We start from the raw sequence: 24653 nt of genomic DNA on the forward strand, positions 1-24653 counted from the left end.
GGATGTAGAAAACAAATGTATGGTTGCCAAAGGGGAAAGATGTTGGGGGTAGGGGTAAATTAGGAAGTATATATATAAAATAAATTATAAAATAAACAAGGACCGACTATATGGCACAGGGAACTATACTCAATATTTTATAAAAATCTATATGGGAAAAGAATCTGAATAGAAAGATACGTTTGTACATATAGCCGAGTCACTTGGTTGTACATCTAAAACTAACAACATTGTAAAACAACTTTTCAATTTAAAAAAAGCTAGGAGCAGTGAGTGATATGGGATGCTGTATTGGGAAGCAAGGAGAGCAAAACCCCACTGTTTGACGTTTAGGCACTTATGAGAGAAATACCCAAAGCTTGGAGTAGTGGTTATAAATCTTTCTGAGAAGACATTGACAGAATAGGAGAGTTGTTCTTTATGGATGGAACATAGAAGAAGAGTTTGGGAAATAGGAAGAAGTGGAGAGCTGAATCAGAGACAAGCCAGTAGGGTGAGTAAATGACGGGGTGGGGGTGGGGGAAAAGGGGTCTCGTATTTTATATGTTGGCTTATGAAAACAGAAAAAAGAAAGTAATTGAGACCTTGACTGTGTCCTTTTGAAGATCTGCCAGTGGCCCTACTGGACTGAATTTGGTTCACCCAGCTTAAAGTAGTGTCATATCAGCAACTATGGTTCCACTGTGTATGGCCCTGGGGGAGTCTAGGCCTAGGGGAGTTGTCTCCAGTGTTTGCAATTAGAGTGGCACTTTCCTAATTGAACAAGTGATAGAACAAACTGGGCATGATAATACCTCTCTTATAGGATATTATTATAATGTGTTAATACACATACAGCATGGCACTGGCCTAAGATTAGTTTATAGATGTTAGTTGCTATTATTATGATTGTTACTAACTATTCATGTTAAATGCATTTATTTTTCTTTTTTACTTTTGCCTGTTTTAATGAACTGAGGCATTAAGGATTGTGTATTCAAGATTTAGTATTTTGGGTGATTTAGTAAATTTTTGTTGAATTTTACAATTGGCATTTCAGTAAAAGTACCATCACTAATAATATAAATTAGTTAAATATTTTTTGAGAGCCCATGATTGTTGCTTTATTGCAGAAATGAAAGCAAGTGGGGAGAAACAAGATGCTTACTATGAAATCTGAATGAGAGGCTCTGTAAGTCATGGTAGAAAGGTAACACCAGGGGAACCAGCCTTAGTTAGAGGAACAGAGAGAGGGTCTAGTGCTAGCTGACTGCGTTGCCTGGCCAGGTTATTTACTTTGTTTCCTTGTTAGTGTGGACAGAAGTTTGAGTTCACATGGCGCATCATGGGTCAAATCTGGTTTTAAAACAATGTCATCACTTGTTTATCTTCTGATATTACCTTGTGTAGTATAGTGTTAGTTGCTCAGTTGTGTCTGACTTTGTGATCCCATGGATTGTAGCCTGCCAGGCTCCTCTGCCCACGGGGATCCTACAGGCAACAATATTGGAGTGGGTTGCTGTTTCCTTCTCCAGAGGATCTTTCCGACCCAGGGAGTGAACCCACGTCTCTTATGTCTGCTTCCTTGGCAGGCAGGTTCTTTACCACTAGCGCCACCTGGGAAGCCAGAATTAAGATGATTTTAACTTAAAAGCATTACTGTAAAGAGGGGATGATTGTAATATTCCTCTGGCCTGCTGCATAAGGCAGGTATCCTAACTTCATTACGCCCTAATTTCTTATCTGCAAAAGGGGACTTGAAAAAACCCTTCCTAAAATATGACCAGAGAATTTAGAGAAAAAGAAATGCAAATCACCTTTAAATGTATGAAAAGGATACAGTCTTGCCATAAGAGAAATGTAAATTAAAACTATACTGAGAAAACCATATGGTCAACAATTCAAATGTTTGGCAACTTTGGTGAGTTATGGGTAATGGATACTCTTGTATTTTAATTGTATAATCCTTGTATAGGAAAACTTTATAGTATCCAGCAAAGTTACATATTCATTTACCCTTTGATCCAACAATTGCACCTCTAGGAATCTATCCCAGGTATACAGTGACAAGAATTTGCCCGATTTTTTTTTCTTTGTCTAATTTTTGATAATAGCAGAGCACTACAAAAAAACAAACTATCCTTCAGTGGGCGGATAGCAAATAAAATATGGTACAATCCAGACAGTGGAGTACTGTACAACCATAAGTATGACTGAATAATATCTTTGATTTCCAATATATATAGATATGTGTGTGCATGTATATATGTTTTAAAAAAGGAATAAAACAGTAGATAGTAGGCTGCCTTTTATCTAAACAAGTACATGTTAGTGTGTGTGCATGCATGTATGGACTCCCCAGGTGGTGCAGTGGTAAAGAATCTGCCTGCCAGTGCAGGAGCTTCAGGAGACGAGGGTTTGATCCCTGAGTCGGGAAGATCCCCTGGAGAAGGAAATGGTCACCTTCTCCAGTATTCTTGTCTGGAAACCCCATGGACAGAAGAGCCTGGTAGGTTACAGCCCATGGGGTAGCAAAGAGTCAGATGCAACTGAGTGACTAAGCACTCACGTGTGTGTGTGTGTGCATGTGTGCCTGTGTGCATGTATATATATTTTTTAAAACATGGTTTGACTCCCCAAAATACATGTGATTTCCTCTGAGGAATGGAGGAAACAGCAGAGGGAACAGCATTAAGATTACAAGCTAGATTTGTCTGAATGTACCATGTGTTGTTTTTGACATTGAAGCCATATAAACATTTTACATAATGATAAAGCAAACCTAGAATGAAATCAAAACATAAAAAGACAAATCTCTTTTAAAAAAAACTCTGTCAATATATTGTGTAGGATTTAATCACATGGAAAGAAATTGTTTTCCTATACACCGAAGAATTGATGCTTTTGAACTGTGGTGTTGGAGGAGACTCTTGAGAGTCCCTTGGACTGCTAGGAGATCCAACCAGTCCATTCTAAAGGAGATCAGTCTTGGGTGTTCATTGGAGGGACTGATGTTGAAGCTGAAACTCCAGTACTTTGGCCATCTGATGCGAAGAGCTGACTCATTTGAAAAGACCCTGATGCTGGGAAAGATTGAGGGCAGGAGAAGGGGACGACAGAGGAGGAGATGGCTGGATGGCATCACAGACTCGATGGACATGGATTTGGGTGAACTCCGGGAGTTGGTGATGGACAGGGAGGCCTGGCATGCTCTGGTTCATGGGGTTGCAAAGAGGGGGACAAGACTGAGCAACTGAACTGGAATGGATTCTAGAAACAAAAATATAAATTGTTTTCAGTAATTTTATTAGTAATAATGCTGTTTTTTCTATTCTGAAACTATGTAACTTATATTTTTATATTTGTTGCTGTTTAGTCACTGAGTTGTGTCTGACTCTGCGGCCCTCATGAACTGTAGTCCACCAGCTCCTTTGTCCATAGCATTTTTCAGGCAACAATACTGGAGTAGGTTGCCATACTAGGATTCTATGTCATAAGAAACCAGAATTTGCATTGTAAGAGAAAAACAGATTAAAATGTAAAGCAAAATAGGTAAAAACCCTATAATTCTAAATCTGAATTGAAAATAGCAGTATGAACTCCTGATGTAATTTCTCTTAAAAAGGTACAGTTGCAGTGACTAACCTTTACTGCCAGATTATGTATTCTAAATAAATACCATTGAAGAGAATCAGGGCTTCTTGGAGAAATGGCCAGCTGCAGGTAAAAGGCAAGAACATATTGTCATAGAAATCAAGAAAAATATTCAAAGAATTCTGGGAACTAGTCAGAGAACTCATTGACTAACATGAATGGGCTCCCACTAATCAGAGATAGGACAATTTGATTATCAAATGAAAAATAACTGCAGTGGATTAAAACCCAGCAAATGTGCTAAAACTTAAAAAGTTTGTAACGTGGGGGAAAAAAAGTTCAGGTACACTAAGAACAATAAAAGAAAACTGATACAAATTCAATTAACATACGTAAAAGTGGTTTGAAAATTTAAGGTTCTATTCAAATATACTTTGTAGCAGTGTTTAAAAGTATAAACTTATAAAAGAAATAAGAGTAAAATAATCTCATACATCCCTTTTGGCTTTAAGTTTTTAAATTTAAAATTTGCATCCGTTCTCCTTTAACTGTTACTTTTTTCTTATTCCTGTAACTAGTATAGTTATTACTCTGTTTGACTTTGTTATATGTCATATTTATCTTAAAATAGGTTGATAATTTTACTAAAAAACTTTGAAACAAAAAAATGAAATGGTTGTTATGTAGAGCAGAAACCAGCAAACTATTTTTATAACAAACCAGAGTAAAACTTTTAGGTTTTGCTGGCCATGCTTTCTCTGTCACAAATATAGGGAAACAGTCAGATAGATGGATACATTTATTGTCTGTGTTCCAATAATATTTTATTCACAAAGACAAGCAGCAGACTTTGATTAAAAAGTATTACATGTATTAGGGTTTTGCTTATTGTTTTGATCTTTTATATTTTCCTTTTTAGGTATAAGGGACCACTGTTAGAAGAGCAAGCGCTTACAAAGGCAGCAGAGAGTGGACTGTCTTCACCTGAATTTTCAGAGCTCTGTGTTTGGTTAAGCTCTCAAATAAAATCACTGTGCAACTTGGAAGAAAGTATCACTTCAGCTGGTATTGCTATTTAGTTTTATTTATTTTTTCTGTTTACTAGTAAAATTAAATGATAGGTTATGATTTACAGTTTTATCTATAATGTGCTCACTGTACAAAGAAAAGTCGTTAATACAAAGAACTTCAATTTAATTTCATATTGATTAACCCAAAATTATTTCTTAAATTTATACAAAATTATAAATATTGTTTATCTGCTGTCTTGAACTTAGTATTGAATTTGGTTATTAAAAAGTTTAGTTTTTGAATACTTCATTTTTGGAATTAAGGTGTTTTTTTTTTTTTCCTGTAAAGTATGTGTAATCCCTAATTTAAGTTGTATTACCAAACCTATAACTCAGGACATGGATTCACATAGGAATACATTTATAAAAAATTCCTCTGCTAGTTTACAAGTTTTAATTCATTACTATTGGTAGCTGGAATTCTTGTGGGTCTTTGGTAGAAAATAAAAGTGTGTTGGGCATTTGCTATAAGATAAAAGTAGCATTCCCTTCTGATGCTATTCTTACTTTTCAAATTGTTTTTTTTTCCTTGCCAAATCTAATAGAATTCACCTGAAGTAAAGTAAAATAAGCTGCATCAGAACTTATGACACAAGTTCCCATGTAATTCGATTATGAAAGAAGGACAGGTGCTGAGGTTTAATTAGATGATTGCATTTATTATCTAAACCCATAAAAATACAATAGAAATGGATCATTTGCTCTGAAGCCAATTAATAATTATAGCCATAATAATGCTGTAATATTTCAGTTACTAACATAAAATATTTCCATTTTATCAGCTTTTATGGAAAGCCCTTGGGAAGATACTTATCAGAGATTTAAATATAAGAAGATTTACAATTTCATGATTAGATACTTATGTTCTTGAATTTAAGTGTCACTTTTTATATGTAGAAATATGTTTTGGTTACTTTAACCTAAGCTTACCTAATATGTTACTTTTGGTCACACATTTAAGGATTTAATGTTGAAGTGAAAATTTAGAATTGATATAACATTAAAATCAACTAGTAGATTTGATAGTATCAGATTATGTCGTAAATATTTAGTAAATGTTTTATGCCTCTTCTTTTTTAAAGGGAGAGATGATCTAGAAAGCTTCCAGCTTGAGATAAGTGGCTTTTTAAAAGAAATGGCATGTCCATATTCTGTACTCATATCTGGAGATATTAAAGACCGCTTAAAAAAGAAGGATGATTGTTTGAAACTACTGTGTAAGTTACATTTCTTTGAACAGTTTAAATGCCTGTGTTTGATCTGGTTTGTGTTATTTTCAAGTCAAGATTTATGAACTATAATTAATGAAGCATTAGACATTTTGTATATTAGAAAGGTTTTAATATTTGGCTTAAAATGTGAAACTGACTCAGATATTTGTATCACCGTAGGATAAATTCTACTAATGTACTCTCTAAGATTTCCATAACACTTATAATTTATTTGGCCAGTATAGATTACCCTTTGTTTATGACTAGTACTTTAGCAGTTTTTCCTTCACCTAATTCATCCCTTGACATTTATTACTAGTTGGCTAAAGTGGTGATCTCCAAAGTCCTGTTTAATGTTAAAACTCTCTGAAATTAGGCTGCTAAGCAAATTATTAGACGATAGGCACTTAGTGATAGTTCAGAAAATTTATTGATCACTTTCTATTGTATTAGAAACTGCTCTAAGCGTTAGGGATATATCTGTTTAAAAGAAAATTGTGCCCTTGTGCCACTTGGATTCTGGTGCATGTGGCCTGTATTTCATCAGGGATGAACTTGAAGTACAGATTACCCTATGTCTAAACGGTTACTATAAATAACAGATGCATTTGTTTACATTGGGTCCCTTCAATTTTTTTCAAATTTAGTTAGTATAATTTCATGCTATTTTGAAAGTTCTGCAAACAGTGATCTCTTGAAAGAATTTTTCTAGCATCTTCTATTATTGAAGATTTGTTATTTAGGTTGTACCATTTATAAAAAGATGCGCATGATCTATTCCTTTATGCTCTAGTGTTAAGATGTTAATTTCATTACAGCAGAAATCATGTTTATGTGTTTAGTGGTGATGATCAAAATCTCAGTTGAATTATCTTGTGCGTTGGGGAGAATGAACATTATGTGCCCCCATTTCTTACACTCTTTCCTTGTCTTCCTCCCATTCAGTGTGAGTCACTGACTTAATGAACCATTATTAATGGGAGGGCACAATAACCCATAAGTGTATTAGGACTAAAGGAAGCTAAGAAGCACTGGCTATGAGGAACTTGTATACTCTTTATATTAGTCAATGAGAACTATGTAAATCATGTTTCCCTTTTTGCCTTTGCTTCTAAGAAGCTCAGCAATAATAGTACTGTAAGTTTCTGATCCAAGTAAAGTATAGAGGAACTATAAGAGAGGTTGGTATAGTTTTTTTTCTGATTTATAAAAATACATGCTTGAGAGGTAGGGTGAAATGGAGGATTAGTATAGGGAGAATTAGTGTAAATGAGTACAGAGTTTCTGTTAAGGAAAATGAGAAAGTTCTGGAGTTGGATGGTGGTGATGGTTATACAGCTATGTGAATCTACTTAAAGCCACTGTATACTTAGAATAGTAAATTTCATGTTACTTGTTGGAAAATTATATTCTCATCATAGGAATCTTACAAAGTAGATAAATATGTAAAAAAAATAATTTATCATTTCACTCCCCAGAGACAGTCATGAATAACTTTTCAGTGTATTTCCTTTTCCTTCTTTTTCCTTTGTACACACATGTTTAAATAAGATTGAGATTTGTTTCATGTGTAATTCTTGCTCTTCCTGTTTTTAATTTAATGTATCTATTTTCCCATCACTTAGTATTTTTTGAAAAAATGATTTAAATTGGCTACATAGCTTTCTACACTATGGACATTTTTATTTAATAGATTTCAAATTTAGAGGTATTTGGATTTTTTATATTTTAAGTTAATTACTTTGTTCATATTTTTGGATGCTTTTACTTAGAGATTTATGAACATTAAAAAAATTCTGTCTGGATCTATATTGCCATATTTTGTTCCAGAAAGATCCTATTAGCAATCTTACCAGCATATATTTCATCTTTAGTTTTACTACCTTTAAAACATACTGCTTTAATAAGTGGCATGTTCTTAGAATTGTTGGCATTGTGTGTACAACTAAAAGGGCCAAATTGCTTACTATATGAAGAGCTTTTATAAAGATAAAAACTCACTGGGAAAATATGTAAAGTACATAAGGCATGAAATGGCATCCTACAGAAAAAAGTTTTTTAAAAATTGCTTCTAAGCATTTAAAGATGCACAGAATTAGAGTTGCAAAAAAAAGAAATCATTTTTCACTTACCAGGCTAGCAAATACCAGGAAAAAAAAGTCGTAAGTAAGCATTCTCATATGCTACTTCCAGGTATTGAAGTGTGGTGGTAGAATAATTGGGACCATCTTTTTGGAAAGGCAAATTTTCAGTAACACAGGTAAAATTCATCTGTTTTTTGAATTGGCAGTTCAGTGACTAGTAGTTCATACTGAGTGTACAGAGATATATGAAAAGAATGTTCATTATGACATTGTTTATTGTTAAATAGAAATAGTACACCTTCGAGTGATACCATGATCAGTTCAGTTCAGTAGCTCAGTTGTGTCCGACTCTGCGACCCCATGGACTGCAGTACACCAGGCCTCCCTGGTCCATCACCAATTCCCAGAGTTTACTCAAACTCCTGTCCATCGAGTCAGTGATGCCATCCAACCATCTCATCCTCTGTCATCCCCTTCTCCTCCCACCTTCAGTCTTTTCTGGCATCAGGGTCTTTTCAAATGAGTCACCTCTTCGCATCAGATGGCCAAAGTATTGGAGTTTCAGCTTCAAAATCGGTCCTTCTAGTGAACACCTAGGACTGATTTCCTTTAGGATGGACTGGTTGGATCTCCTTGCAGTCCAAGGGATTCTCAAGAGTCTTCTCCAATACCACAGTTCAAAAGCATCAGTTCTTTGGCACTCAGCTTTCTTTACGGTCCAACTTTCACATCCATACATGACTACTGGATAAACCATAGCCTTGACTAGAGGGACCTGTGTTGGCAAAGTAATGTCTCTGCTTTTTAATATGCAGTCTAGGTTGGTCATAACTTTTCCTCCAAGGAGTAAGCATCTTTTAATTTCACAGGTGCCGTCACCATCTAGAGTGATTTTGGACCCCCCCAAAATAAAATCTGCCACTGTTTCCCCATCTATTTGCTATGAAGTGATGGGACCAGATGCCATGATCTTAGTTTTCTGAATGTTGAGTTTTAAGCCAGCTTTTTCACTTTCTTCTTTCACTTTCATCAGGAGGCCCTTTAGTTCTTTTTCACTTTCTGCCATAAGGGTGGTGTCATGCCACCCTGATACCATGATAGAGCCTTTAGAATGAGAGTAGATAAAATGTGTAAATATGGAATGATCTCTGGAATATATTGGCAAAGAAATACACAGAAGATGTATACTCTTGTCTGTAGTAGAAATAAGTGTATAGATGGTAGAAACATATACTAAATATACATATATGCTTAAAAAGATACCCAGAAACTAACATTGGTGATTGCTTTGGGGTGGGGAGTCTGAGAATCTGTATGAGAAGACTTATCACAGTATTATTGTCCATTTGCGTGGATTAGCATTTTGAATACTAGACTGAACTCTTGTTTGTACTCTTATGTACAACATGTTTCTGTAGAATGAAGACAGACTTCAGCCGTGGTTCCAAAATATAAATTTTTGAAGAACGGTGATCTGTTTTAATGAAGTTTTAAAATCAGAGGGACCTTGGCATAGTTGTCATAAGCAAAGTTTGATATGTATTGGTCTTAGCTTTTTGTGGATTCCTTAGACTATTATGTGTAGATTACATGGAAAAACCTTTAATTAGTGGCTCTCAATCCTGTCCGTGAGAATCACCTTGGCTCTAAAACCATACAGATTCCCAAATCGAACTTAAGATGTTCTGGTTCAGAATCTCTAAGGGGGGGTCCTTGTACTTTTAAACAGTTTCTCAGATATCTTTTCCTGCTCTACTGAAGTTGAAACTATTATATTAAATTGTGAGTGTATAAATTTAACTGAAATGAAAACAAATGAACCCCTGGTATCTGTCTTTACTGTTCTGAAAGTTAATTTTAAAAAGACTAATGATTTAATTTTTTGCTTTCCAAAATGATGTGGGTTTTTTTTTTTTTTTACTATTTTTTTAAATTGAAATATCATTCATATAAATATTATGTTAGTTTCAGGTGTACCACATAATGATTTGACCTTTGCATATGTTGTGAAGTGGTCACTGTGGAAATTGTAGTAGCCATCTGTTTCCATAAAAAGTTACTACAATATTATTGACCGTATGCTTTAAATTATATATCACATCCCCGAGGCTTATTTCTTTTCTAAGTGGAGGTTTGTGCCTTTACCTGTTATACCCCCACCTCCGCAGCCTGCTCTCGGCCACTGCCTTTTACTTCTCAGTATGTGAGAGTCTGTTACCATTTTGTTGTATTTTTTCTATCTAAGATTTTTGAGTAATTTTTAGAAAGCTGACTGTTGAAAGGATGAAATGGTGACTGTGAAAGGACTTGTGAAGTCTGGAGTGGTCTGTCCTAAAGGTGGTTTTACAGATTGCTCTCTCTGCTTATAGATCACTTAAAGCTATACATTCTCCCTTGGCTTGAGCTCTGCATATCAGAGAGAGAGTAATTTTTCAGCTCTATACATTCCTGAAGATTTTAATGTTGTTCTTTAACTGATGGGTCCCTCCTACTAGACTTTAGACTCTGAATAGGCATTATTTTTAAAATTTCTTTCTGCCCTTTTTAAAAATTTCCTTCTGCCCTCTTTATTATTTCTTTCTGTGATAAGAATACTCAATGTAAGATTTACCCTCTTAGCAAATCATTAAGTATACAACACAGTATTGTTAACTGTAAACTGTTACAATGAAACTGTTAACTGAATATAATACAGTATTATGCTGTAAAGTAGATCTCTAGGACTTATTCATCTTATGTAACTAATATATGTCAGACTTTGCTTATGAGGACTGTGCCAAGATCCCTCTGATTTTGAAACTTCAATAAAATGGATCTGCTGTTCTTCAGAAATTTGTATTTAACAAATATCCTGTTTCTTCCCTAGATTGGTGACCACCATTCTACTTTCTGTGTTAGGAGTTTTAGATTCCTCATAAAGATGGTGTCATTAGTATTTGTGTTTCTGCATCTGGCTTGTCTCACTTTGCATTTTCCAGGTTCATCCATGTTGTCACAAATGACTGGATTCCCTTCTTTTTAAAGCTGGGTAATACTCCATTGTATATACATACCACATTCTCTTTATCCATTCAGCTGTTGAAGGACACTTAGGTTGTTTCCCTGTCTTGGCTATTATGAACAGTACAGCAGTGAATATGGTAGGGAAGACCTCTTTGAGATCCTCACTAAAGGTCCTTTGCATGTATACCCACAAGTGGGATTTTTAAAGCATTCTTGTGCATTTTAACATTATTTGTTTTTCCCTTTTTTTATTATAGTATTTTTAAGTACAGAGCTTCAAGCTTTACAGATACTACAGAACAAGAAGTGTAAAAATTCTCAATTCGATAAAAATAGTGAAATTTATCAGGAAGTTCAGGCTATCTGCGATACCCTTGGGATTCCCAAGTCAACAACTTCTGACATTCCGCTTATGCTAAACCAAGTGGAATCAAAGGTATTGTATTTGTTTTATTTTTTATTTCCCGCAAATTCAATTAAATGCTAACATGTAACACTGGCATGCTGCAGTCCATGGGGTCTCAGAGAGTCAGACATGGCTTGGCGACTAAACAACAGCAGCAAATGTATTAAATTTTATTTATTTATTTTGGGCTGTGCTGGGTCTTCATTGCTGCGCAGGCTTTTCTTTGGTTTTGGAGAGCGGGAGTTATTCCCTAGTTGTGGCATGCAGCCTTCTCATTGTGGTGCACAGGCTTCTCATTGTGGTGGCCTCTCGTTGTGGAGCATGGGCTCTGAGGTGCGTGGGCTCAACAGTTGCGTTGCACAGGCCTAGTTGCTCCATGGCATGTGGGGTCTTTGTGGATCAGGGATCAAACCTGTCTCTCTTGCGTTGACAGGCAAATCATTTACCTCTAAAGCCACCAGGAAAGCTCCTGTACGTGTATTAAGGATGAAAATACAGTTGACCTTTGAATACTGTGTGGATTAGGGGTACTGATCCTCTGTGGAGTCAGTAATTAACGTACAGCTTCACAGTTGGCCTCTGTATCTTCAGTTGGTATTTGTAAATTCAACCACCTGTAGATTGGATGGTACTGTAATTGTTTTTAGTGAAAAAAATTCATGTAGAGGCGAACCAGCACAATTCAAACCCATGTTGTTCAAGAATCAACTGTATTTCCTTTAAGTACAAAATATACATTCTAATTAGAGAGACAATTATCTTCGTGTAAAGCTAAATTTTTCACGTAAAACTAAATAGTAAGCTTTTGACTTTATTTGCCTATTACTAGTATTCAGGAGGGAGAAGGCAATGGCACCCCACTCCAGTACTCTTGCCTGGAAAATCCCACGGACCGAGGAGCCTGGTGGGCTGCAGTCCATGGGGTGGCCAAGAGTCAGACACGACTGAGCGAGTTCACTTTCACTTTTCACTTTCCTGCATTGGAGAAGGAAATGGCAACCCACTCCAGTATTCTTGCCTGGAGAATCCCAGGGACAGGGGAGCCTGGTAGGCTGCTATCTACGGGGTCGCACAGTCGGATACGACTGAAGCGACTTAGCAGCAACAGTATTCAGGAATCAGGTCTTAATGACGAAGTGCTAGTCTGAAAGTTTGCTGTTTGCCCTGATAGAAATCTCTCTGCAAATTTAAGGGTCCAGTTTCTAACCAAGGTTGAATTACAGTATAATGAAAAAAGTAGAGTTTTTCTTTAAAGGCAAACAATTTCTTTTTAATGGATGCTGTTAATAAAATCAATGTGATTGTCTTTGGTAGTGAGCAAAGAAATCTGTAATTTCTGATGGATAAGTGTTTAGGAAATGTTTGTTGTATAGTTAATAAATGAATGAGTACCTTGATGAAGTAATTAAGAACAACTAATTAACAAGTAATTAACAACAACAAAACGATATCTCTAGCTTTTGAATTTTTTTCGACTATAAAGCTATCCTCATTCCCAGTCAAGGCATAAATTAGAGAGAATACTGCCCTTGCAGACCAAATTCTAGCCTAATTTCTAGGTTTTGTAGGAGTCCTCTAGGAGAATAATACAGGATTCATTTTTCAAGGAAAAGTAAATTTTCACCCTCAAGAATAGGCAATAAAACTGTTTTTAGACTTGCTGTTTTAAACTATATTCTTGAATAAAGTACTCTTTTGCACTGATAATTTATGAGCTGAAAACAAAATTTGTCTTAATGAATGTAAGAGAATTTTAGTATCATTAAGATAAAACACAGTATTAAAAAGTTTTGTTTTGTTTTTAGAACTAGCAAACCAAAAAATAAGCCTATGAATCCCAGCTCAAGAATATTGTTCTGTAGTTCATAAATTGCTCTTCAGAATTTGTTTCTCTGGATTAAGAATTATCTGGGGTTGCCTAATACCTGGGGCTGTTTCAGATTGAGACAGATTTCTAGACTCTTCCTAATCTTCCAATGCATCCACATACTGATCCAAAAGATATAATTGAAGTACCATAAAGTATGCCCATTTAAGGTGTACAATTCAATGGATTTTGTTTATTTACTTGTACGTCATCATCAAAATCTAATTTTAGAATATTTCCATCATTCTCAAAAGAAGCCATGTACCCCCCACTTAACAGTCACTTTGCATTACCACCACCAATTTCCAAGCTAATTTTGTGTTCATAATCTTTAATTCTTTTTGAAAAGAGATCCCCCAACATTAAGCTTCATACTCCTCAAATGTGACCTGTTCCTATTTTCTCTATTATATTATAAACTAAGCAACTGTATATATTTCATCCTGTTTAAATGACTTCTGATATTGCTAAAGCAAAAACAAATGTCTAAATCTTGTTCACCAAAAATAAAAATGTTTCAGTTCAAATCAGTGGCTTTGCAAAAGTGATGAAATGTGCTGCTGCTGCTAAGTCGCTTCAGTGGTGTCTGACTCTGTGCGATCCCATAGATGGAAGCCAACCAGGCTCCCCCATCCCTGGGATTCTCTAGGCAAGAGTACTAGAGTGGGCTGCCATTTCCTTCTCCAATGCATGAAAGTGAAAAGTGAAAGTGAATGGTGACTAATTGAGGACTTACGCTCTTTCATTGTCTTGGTGAACAGTGGAATGTGTACAAAATATTTAGTTGAGTAAAACCAACATACTCTGGGCTTCCCTGGTGGCTCAGATGGTAAAGAATCTGCCTGCAATGCAGGAGATCTGGGTTCGATCCCTGGGTCGGGAAGATGCCCTGGAGAAGAGAATGGCAGCCCACTCCAGTATTCTTGCCTGGAGAATCCCATGGACAGAAGAGCCTGGTGGGCTGTAATCCATGGGGTTGGAGAGAGTTGGACACGACTGCAACCTACTCAGCAAAGGTTTTATTTATTTCTTTTTTGTCAGGATGTAAGAGTGTGCTGTCCTAAGAATATGAATTTATTTCACATGGAACTTAGATTCTCATAATAAAGTCTTTTGGTAGTTACTTCAGTTGTCCATGTACGTTATTTCTTACTTTGGAAAAGGTGTGCTATAGCTTGGATTAACGTAACTTGCTTCCTTGAGGAAGATACTCTGCGTTGTAGTGAAAATCTTTCTTAGTACGTGAAGTGAAGTTGCTCAGTCGTGTCCAACTCTTTGTGACTCTGTGGACTGTAGCCTGCCAGGCTCCTATGTCCATGGGATTCTCCAGGCAAGAATACTGGAGTGCGTTGCCATTTCCTTCTCCAGGGGATCTTCCCAACCCAGGGATTGAACCCGGGTCTCCTGCATTACAAGCAGACACTTTATCCTCTGAGCCACCAGGGAAGCCCTTAGTATGTGAAGGTATGTTTTAATGATTTCTTGTTAACATTTGATTGATTCTCTGGCATTCACAACATTTTAAGCACGAATAAGATTGTTTTAAATTGGGGATATACATTTTCACAGTCTTCTATGTTTAATTTTAGGTGAAAGATACTCTCTCAAAAGTCCAGAAAAATCATGTGGGAAAACCACTGCTGAAAATTGATTTAAATCTGGAACAGGCGGTAAGCCATCCCCCCTTTTTCATTAGTTTTATGTAATTAGCTATATTAATATAGCTTAATTTTATGAATGGACGTCTAGATTTTTGCATGCTTTTAAAAAAATTTTATATATATATGTTTTTGCTTTAAAAAAATTCATTTATTTTAATTGGAGGCTAATTACAATATTGTAGTGGCTTTTGCCAAATTGACATGAATCAGCCACGGATGCACATGTGTCCCCCCATCCTGAACTCCCTCCCCACTCCATCCCTCTGGGTTGTCCCAGAACACCAGCTTTGAGTGCCCTGCTTCCTGCATCGAACCTGGCATTGGTCATCTGTTTTACATATGGTAATACACATGTTTCAATGCTTTTCTCTCAAATCATCCTGCCCTTCCTTTCCCATATAGTCTAAAAGTCTGTTCTTTACATCTGTATCTCGTGCTGTCTTGTCTGTTCAGTTCAGTCGCTCAGTCGTGTCCGACTCTTTGTGACCCCATGGACTGCAGCATGCCAGGCCTCCCTGTCCATTGCCAACTCCTGGAGCCTACCCAAACTCATGTCCATTGAGTCAGTGATGCTATCCAACCACCTCATCCTCTGTTGTCCCCTTCTCCTGCCCCCAATCCCTCCCAGCATCAGGGTCTTTTCAAATGAGTCAGCTCTTCACATCATGCGGCCAAAGTATTGGAGTTTCAGCTTCAACATCAGTCCTTCCAGTGAACATCCAGGACTGATCTCCTTTAGGATAAACTGGTTGGATCTCCTTGCAGTCTAAGGGACTCTCAAGAGTCTTCTCCAACACCACAGTTCAAAAGCATCCATTCTTGGTACTCCGCTTTCTTCACAGTCCAACTCTCACATCCATACATGACCACTGGAAAAATCATAGCCTTGACTAGATGGACCTTTGTTGGCAAAGTAACGTCTCTGCTTTTTAATATACAGTCTAGGTTGGTCATAACTTTCATGGCTGCAGTCACCATCTAGAGTGATTTTGGAGCTCAAAAAAATAGCCACTATTTCCTCTGTTTCCCCATCTATTTGCCATGAAGTGATGGGATTGGATGCCATGATCTTAGTGCCGTCTTGTAGATTTTTTATATTGGAGAATTAAAATGGGTTGATATTCTAGAGCAGTAGGTCCTAACATTTCTTCATTCAGATTTTTAATTTAAAATAAAATTGACCAAAAGTATTTACGGTGCCTAATATGTTAACATAGTTGTAATTTGGAAAGTATAGTAGCTCAGTGTCAATAAGATGGGAAGTTATTATTTTCTTTCCTTACTGGTCCAGACTACTTTGCAAATATACCTTTCACTTAAATTAATATATTTGATTGAAGATCAGATAAACTAAAAACTGTTGAGTTTAATTTGCATGTTTGATATCTGTTGAATATCAGAAATGTTCTATCAATTATCTTAATTATTTAAACAATTTACTGTTAGGTCTTATGGGATCAAAATGACCAAGTACCATCTTTTGAATTAGTAGGAAACATTGACCACAATTTTTAAAATTCTTTTATGTGCGTAATTTTAGGAAAAACTGGAAAGAATCAATGATGCTCTTTCAAGTGAATATGAGTGCCGCCGGCGGATGTTGATGAAACGATTAGATGTGACAGTGCAGTCCTTTGGGTGGTCTGATAGAGCAAAGGTAAGGCTGTTTTCCCACTTGTGTCCTGTAGGTGGTACTCTGTGACAGCTCTGCAGGCTCTCTCGTCTGTTCTGTAATGATGCCGCATTTGCACTTTATTGCTCTGTCTGAAGTTCCTGCCTAGAGTAACTGCTGGTCTTAAATAATCCTGGTCTCTGTTCATAGATATGTTCATTTCTGACTGTATCTCTCACATTTATTTAAAACTCAGTTGTTATGATTTATGCAAGGATACGAGGAAGTCTGGCGTGCTGTAGTCCATGGGGTTGCAAAGAATTGGACACGACTGAGCCACTGAATTGAACTGATACATAAAGGAAGGCATCATATGTGGCAGTGAGATAGATACAATGAGCAACTGGTCAGTTAGGCAGCACTGATGTCTGAACAAATCTTAAAGGTGTCTTAAAGCTGTGAACTGTGTTCCAGTTGAAAAGGGTTGCAGGGTGGGAGCATTCCCAAGTGTGAATCTCTTCAGATAGTTTTCTGGAGAGCTGTCATCCATCATTCCCTTTTTATGCCTTTAGTCTGTACCCAGGCTTCATCTGGGATCATCCACCCCACCCTGCATTACAGTCTGGAATCACTCCAGACAGTAAGCTGGGACAAATATAGGAAAACATTTGCTTCTCCTCTTAGAGGAATCATTGTGCTATGCTTCTGGATATCCAGTGTCTGAAAATCACTGGTTCGTGTGGATTGTCCAGTTTTATAGTTGTTTCAAGTGACAGGGTAAATCTGTGCCTGTTACTCTGGTACTATTATTACATTCTTTGGGTAAGTGGGTGGTTCTTCTGCCCCATATTGTATCAGCTGAGGTCACTTGCGCAGCCTCATTCAGTGGGTACCTGGGCTGGGGTCGGTTGAAACATCTAAGATGGTTGTCTTGCATGTCTGGGTTCTGCTGGTAGCAAGGGGTGCCTCACTTGTCATCTGTGCTCTTAGGTGGTCTTTCTCTCCATTTGGTGCCCTATATTGGTTTCCTGTGGTTGCTGTAACAAACTACCACAAATTTAGTGGTTTAAACAATACACATGTATTCTCTTACAGATCTCGACTTCAGAAGTCCCTGGCAGGGTTGCACCTCCTCCCAGACACTGCAGGGGAGATTCTGTTTCCTCGCATTTCCTACTTTCCAGATACCACCTGTGTACCTCAGCTCTTGACCTGATTCTCCATCTTCAAAATTAACTGTGGGATCTTCCAGTCTTTCTCTTTCTGCTTCCATCGTCATATGCCTTCTCCTGTGTCTCGCTTATCAAGATCCTTGTGATTACGCTGGGCTCACCCAGATAATTGATCTCAAGATCCTAACTTGCCTTGCAGATACCAGTGCAAGTTAGCATATTCACAGGTTCCAGGGAGGATGGAGACATCTCTGGGGAGCCATTCTATTTACCAGATGTTTTATCTTCCTTTTAATGGAATTTTTTTTCCCTGCACTGTATTTCTTTACCATATGCTGCTGCTGCTTTTTTCTTCCTTTTCTTTGTTTGTTTTAAAAAATCAGGTATTCGGATGAGTCCTTTTTTTCTGTATTCTTTCACTCTAATGGCTTGTATCCTCCTATTGCAGTTTGGGCCACTTGCATGCCTATTCTTGGGAACTCCACTATTTCCTGGATCCCATGCTCTTCTCTTTCATTGTTTTTTTCCCTCAACCTGCCACAGTAAATGCACAAATAGGGGTGTTTTTCTGAATCCTTACATTATGAAAATATGTTTATTCTGCTGCCACATTTGATTGATAGTTTGGGTAAACATAAAATTCTAGGTGGAAAACGTTTTTCTCGAAGAATATTGAAGGCATTGCTTCATTGTTCTGTAGCATGTAGTGCTGCTGTTGAGAAACCCAGTGCCATTCTCCATTTTTTTGGGTGAGCTTTTATTTTTCTCTGAGAGCTTTGAGACTCTCTTCTCTCTTTCACAGCATATGTCAGTCAGGGTCTTTTTTTAACTCATTGTGCTAAACATTAGGTGGGCCTTTCAATTTATAAACTCAAACTTTTATATTTCTTTTATATTTTCTCTTTCTGAAACTCTTATTCAGATGTTAGACTTTCTGAGTAGATCCTCATAAGTTGCTTTATTTTTTTTCTCATTTTCGCTTTTCCTTTTTGATTCACTTTCTTGGAATTTTCCTCAATTTTATTTTGTGCTTGTCATTAAATTTTTGTTTCTGCCATCATTTTTTCCTTTCTGGGAATTTTTTTTTCTTCTTGAGTTTTCCTTTCACGTGTTTGTTATTTTTTCTTCTTGTTTTATGACTGTGCTATCTTCTTAAATGGGGATGAAAAAAATTTTTTATAAAAGGTATTTTGTTTTGTTTTTTCCACTTCAATTATTTCCTATCTCTTCCAGGGCAATTTTTGATTTGTTTTTCTTGGTCTTTGTCTTGTGCAGGCTTTCTTCAAATGCATTATGGTCTTTCGTTGTCCATATTTAAGACAAGACACTGAAAAACTGGGAACTAGTCATTGATCAGGATTGTTGATGTCAGGTTTTGGGGCTGGCTACTGTGAACTGGAAATTTCTAATGCTCACTTGTAGAAGTGTGACTGCTCATTTTTTTAAAGAAAGGAAGCCTCATTTTTTCTGTACATTATTCTCATTTGGCCAGGGGAGGAGTGGCAGCATGGCAACAATGGTTGGAAGAATAGATTATTCCACAAATAGACTGAGTTAACCCCTATTTTTGGCTCTTGATCTCATTTTCTAATATGTTGGTTCTCTTCTTACCTGTATCCTTCTTTCTAGTCTCTTTATTGTAGTAAATGTGTACTTTTTTAAAAAAATAGTATGTGTAATCTGACTCATTTACCTAAAAATACTCCCTTGTGTATATATATAGTTTCCTTCCAAACACCTAGCAGACAGATAAAAAAAAAAAAATCAGAGTGATTAGAACAGGATTGTTGGTGAACTATTGTTTATTTCACAGGAAAAAAAAATTTTTTTTAGCATAGTAATAGAATAGCTGTAAGGGAGAGTTGAGTACTGTCTTATGTGTATTTTCTTTCAGTAAATATTTACTTAGCACCTCACATGTTGCACACATTACAATGTACCTGGTTCTGGATGAGCATCTCATTACCTTATATGATGAGATGTAGAACATTTTTAGAATATTTCACTGTCTGTAATATCGAATTGGCTTCTTAGAAGATTAAAACCTGTTTCTCTTCTGCATGCATACCAGGATAAATTTTAGACATGTGTGTCCATGTAGACATGTGTGTCCATGTAGACGTGTGTCCATGTGTTTGGAGTAACTGTTGTATGTGAGAAACCTAGATGTTCCTCTAAGAGGTCTGAGTTACCAAAGAAGTAGATGACATGATCGCTGACTTAAAGAAAGGAAATAGAATTTAGATATATGCAAAGTATGAGTTTTACTGACCCCTGGAAACTTAATAGAGGTTGTATACATATTGGGTATCCAGTTTAATCTGCTAGAATTTTAATGAGAAAAGGAATTTAGGAATATAAAGAATACTGTGAAAGGTAATGCATTAAAAGTATCTTAACATACTAAATTGGAGGATATTTTCAGTGTTGTCCTTAAGCTTACAGAAGAACCCAAAACAAATGAGTTTTGCCATGCTTGACCATTCAGAGTGGCACAGACTCATGGTAATGTATACTCTTGACTAGCCTTAAACTTAGAGACTTTGAGAAAATACTTTTAGGAAATACCTTGATATTTTTATCATGGTGTTTTTTCATCATGTTTTAGGACAAGGAGATTATGTTTTCAGTTTTCTTAATTTTGGAAGATTTTTTAAATGTTTTTTTCTTAGATTATGATCAAATTTTGGCCTTTCATGTCATCCTTTTCAATTGTATATAAGGAGAAGGAAATGGCAACCCACTCCAGTATTCTTGCCTCTAGAATCCTGTGGACGGAGGAGCCTGGTGGGCCACTGTCCATAGGGTCACACAGAGGTGGACATGACTGAAGTGACTTAGCATGCATGCATGCATACGCATTTATACCCTGAGTTTTCTTGTTAAATTTAATGTATCTTTATATTATTCTTCCTATTTCATGTGTCTGATATTGTTGAATGATTGATCAACTGTTCTATAGCATTTAAAATCTTTCCACATTTTATCATATGGATATACTCTATTGATTTTGAGGTTTCCTTTAATTTTGTCTTCTTTGCCTGTAATGAAATCCTTGACAACTACATTTTTGTTCATGTACATGATATATTCCTTAAAGTGTAATTTCTTGATCAAAGAATATGCATTTAAAAAATACTCTTCATACACCCTGTGTAGAGTTGCCCTTCAAGAAGATTATACACATTATTTGTATGGTTAATCTGGTTACTCTATTACTTTGCTAGTATTGAAATAAAAGTATAATTTTATAGTTTGATTTTTTTTTTTTTACTGAATATAGTGTAATCATTGTCCCATATCTCTAAAAGTTCTATTTCAATATCCTTTTTTATATTAATTTTTAATTGAGATATAGTTCACCATCTTAAAATGTATAATTTAGTGGGTTTTAGTATACTTGATTGGAGAAGGTGATGGCACCCCACTCCAGTACTCTTGCCTGTAAAATCCCGTGGATGGAGGAGCCTGGTAGGCTGCAGTCCATGGGGTCGTGAAGAGTTGGACACGACTGAGTGACTTCACTTTCACTTTTCACTTTCATGCATTGGAGAAGGAAATGGCAACCCACTTCAGTATTCTTGCCTGGAGAATCCCAGGGACGGGGGAGCCTGGTGGGCTGCCGTCTATGGGGTCACACAGAGTCGGACACGACTGAAGTGACTTAGCAGCAGCAGTATACTCTCTGAATTATGTAACCATGATCTAATTCTAGAACATTTCCCTCAACCCCAACAGAATTATTCCTTTCAGTGGTCATTCACAGTACCCTCACCTTCCTTTCAGTTCAGTTCAGTCGCTCAGTCGTGTCCGACTCTTTGCAACCCCATGAATTGCAGCACGCCAGGCCTCCCTGTCCATCACCAACTCCCGGAGTTCACTCAGACTCACATCCATCAAGTCAGTGATGCCATCCAGCCATCTCATCCTCGGTCGTCCCCTTCTCCTCCTGCCCCCAATCCCTCCCAGCATCAGAGTCTTTTCCAATGAGTCAACTCTTCGCATGAGGTGGCCAAAGTAGTGGAGTTTCAGCTTTAGCATCATTCCTTCCAAAGAAACCTCCCTTTACTATAATCTAGTTTGTCTCTCTTTGGATTTGCCTGTTCTGTGTATGTCATATATATAAGGAATTATACAGTGTGTGGCTTTTATGTCTGACTTCTTAGCATAATGCTGTCAAGTTTCATTCATGTTTCCCCGCATAACTGCACAATCAGCCTTTTGTGTCTGCAGATGTGAAACCTGTGGATTCCTAAATGGAAATTCACTGTGTCCAAGGTTATGACTCTTAATGGTCTTGATTCACACGGCCAGATTGTTTTTTAGAAATTTTGTATGAATTTAAACTCGTACAAATAAGGTCAATGCCATTTTGCTTTCACTTTAGCCCCTTTAATATTTAGAATATTGTCAATTTTATGGCTAACTTGATGGTTAAAAATGACTAAATTGTTTTCATTTGTTTATTTGTCTTATTAAAAAGTTGAACTTTTTTTCATAAGCTTATTAGTCATTTGAATTTCCTATTTTTTTGAAATTTCTATTCGTGTCTTATATTTTTTTCCCCTGAGGCCTTCCTGTTTTCCTTCTGATTGAGCTTTTTATATATTAAGGAAGTTAGCTAGTTGCTTTATTTGTTGAAAATATTTTCCCCAGTTGTTTTTTCTGTCTTTTGATGTGCAGAAATTGTAGTCTTTATAACATAGTTAAGTTTTTCAGTTTTAAAACTTAAAAAAAAAAAACTCTTTTTAAAGATTTTTACTTTTTTTTAATTGGAGTACAGTTGATATACAGTGTTGTGTTTCTCTTGTACAGCAAAGCAAGGCAGTTATACATATGCCTACGTCCAATCTTCTTCAGGTTCTGTTCCCGTATAGATCATTATAGAGTACTGAAGAGAGTTCCTGTGTTATATGTAGGTTCTTACGAGTTGTCTGTTTTATGTACAGTAGTATGTATTTGTCAATCCCAGTCTCCCAATGTATTCCTCCCTCCCTTCGTCCTTAATAACCATAAGTTTGTTTTCTACATCTGTGACTCTATTTCTGTTTTATAAATAGGTTCATTTGTATGATTTTTTTAGATTTCACGTATAAGCAGTATCATATGATATTTGTCTTTCTCTGTCTGACTTAACCTCACATAGTATGATAATCTCTAGGTCCATCCATGTTGCTGCAAATGATGCTAGTTCTTTTATGTGGCTGGGTAATAGTCCATTGTTATATATACGCCATACCTTCCTTATCCATTCCTCTGCTGATGGACAGCTAGGTTGCTTCCATGTCCTGGCTATTGCAAACAGTGCTGCAGTGAACATGGGGGTGCCTGTGTCCTTTTGCATTACAGTTTTCCAGGTATATGCCCTGAAGCGGGGTTGCGGGATCATGTGGTAGCTCTACTTTTAGTTTTTTTAAGGAATCTCCATACTGTTCTCCATAAAGAAAGTGAAAGTTGCTCACTCTTGTCTGTCTTTTTGCTACCCCATGGCCCGTGTAGTCCATGGAATTCTTTAGACCAGAGTACTGCTAGAGTGGGTAGCCATAGTAGTGTTAGATTAATTTACATTCCCACCGGCATTGAAGAGTGTTCCCTTTTTTCCATACCCTCTTCAGCATTTATTGTTTGTAGACTTTTTGATAATGGCCATTCTCCCAGTGTGAGGTGATAGCTCATTGTAGTTTTGATTTGCATTTGTCTAGTAGTTAGTGACGTTGAGCATCTTTTCATGTGCTTTTTAGCCATTTTTATGTCATCTTTAGAGAAATGTCTCTTTAGATCTTCTGGCCATCTTTTTTTTTTCATGTTGAGCTGCATGAGCTGTTTGTATATTTTGGAGATTAATGACTTGTTCACATTGTTTGCAAATATTTTCTCCTATTGTGTGGGTTTTCTTTTAGTTTTGTTCATGATTTCCTTTCCTGTGCAAGCACTTTTATTTGCCATTTGTTAATTTTTGTTTTCATTACACTTGGTGGTGGAACAAAAAAAGATCTTGTTGTGATTTATATCAGAGTGCTCTGCCTGTGTTTTCCTTTAAGAGTTTTACAGTATCCAGTCTTACATTTAGGTCTTCAGTTCATTTGAGTTTATTTTTCTGTATGGTGTTAAAGAATGTTTTAATTTTATTCTTGTACACGTAGCAGTCCAGTTTTCCCAGCACCACTTCTTGAAGAGACCGTCTTTTCTTCGTTGTATATTCTTGCCTTCTTTATCATAGATTAGATGACTGTAGGTGCTTTCTATCTGTTTGATCTATATACCCTACTAGTTAGCATTGTAGTATAGTCTGAAGTCAAGGAGCCTGATTCCTCCAGCTCTGTTTTTCTTTCTCAAGATTGCCTTGACTTTTTGAGGTCTTTTGTGTCTCCATACAAATTGTAAGTTTTTTGTCTAATTCTGTGAAAAATCATATCAGTAATTTGTTAGTGATTGCATTGAATCTGTAGATTACTTTGGGTGGTATAGTCATTTTGAATATTGATTCTTCCAATCTGAGAACTTGGTATATCTTTCCATCTGTTTGTGTCATCTTTGATTTCTTTCATCTGTATCTTACAGTTTTCTGAGTACAGGTATTTTATGCTTTTTGTGCTCACTCAGTCATGTCTGACTCTCTGTGACCCATGGACTGTAGCCCAAAGGCTCTTCTGTCCATGGGATTCTCCCAGCAAGGATACTGGAGTGGGTTGCCATTTCTTCCTCTAGGGGACCTTCCCAACTCAGGGATTGAACCTGCATCTCTTATGTCTCCTGCATTGACAAGCAGATTCTTTACCACTAGCACCACCTGGTAAGCTCTTAGGCATTTTCATGTGATGGTAAATGAGATTGTTTCTCTAACTTCTTTTTCTAGTCTTTCATTGTTAATGGATACGAATGCAAGAGATTTCTGTGTATTAATTTTATATTCTGCAGTTTTGCCAAATTCTTTAAGCTCTAGTAGTTTTCTGGTTGCAGCTTTAGGATTTTCTATGTATAGTATTATGTCATC

General features: G+C 36.6%; 1 protein-coding gene across 1 annotated transcript in view; it reads left to right on the plus strand.

The window, feature by feature from the left end:
- Window positions 1–24653, plus strand: part of FAM98B (family with sequence similarity 98 member B) — a 33181-nt gene that overhangs the window by 3185 nt on the left and 5343 nt on the right. Inside the window, exons 2-6 of the mRNA XM_027971662.3 lie at window positions 4493–4638; window positions 5726–5860; window positions 11199–11377; window positions 14804–14884; window positions 16416–16532. Of these exons, the coding sequence (XP_027827463.1) occupies window positions 4493–4638; window positions 5726–5860; window positions 11199–11377; window positions 14804–14884; window positions 16416–16532 (658 nt within the window). The remainder of the gene's footprint in view (window positions 1–4492; window positions 4639–5725; window positions 5861–11198; window positions 11378–14803; window positions 14885–16415; window positions 16533–24653) is intronic.

The sequence above is a fragment of the Ovis aries genome, chromosome 7 (genome assembly GCF_016772045.2).
Source record: "Ovis aries strain OAR_USU_Benz2616 breed Rambouillet chromosome 7, ARS-UI_Ramb_v3.0, whole genome shotgun sequence".
Lineage (NCBI taxonomy): Eukaryota > Metazoa > Chordata > Mammalia > Artiodactyla > Bovidae > Ovis > Ovis aries.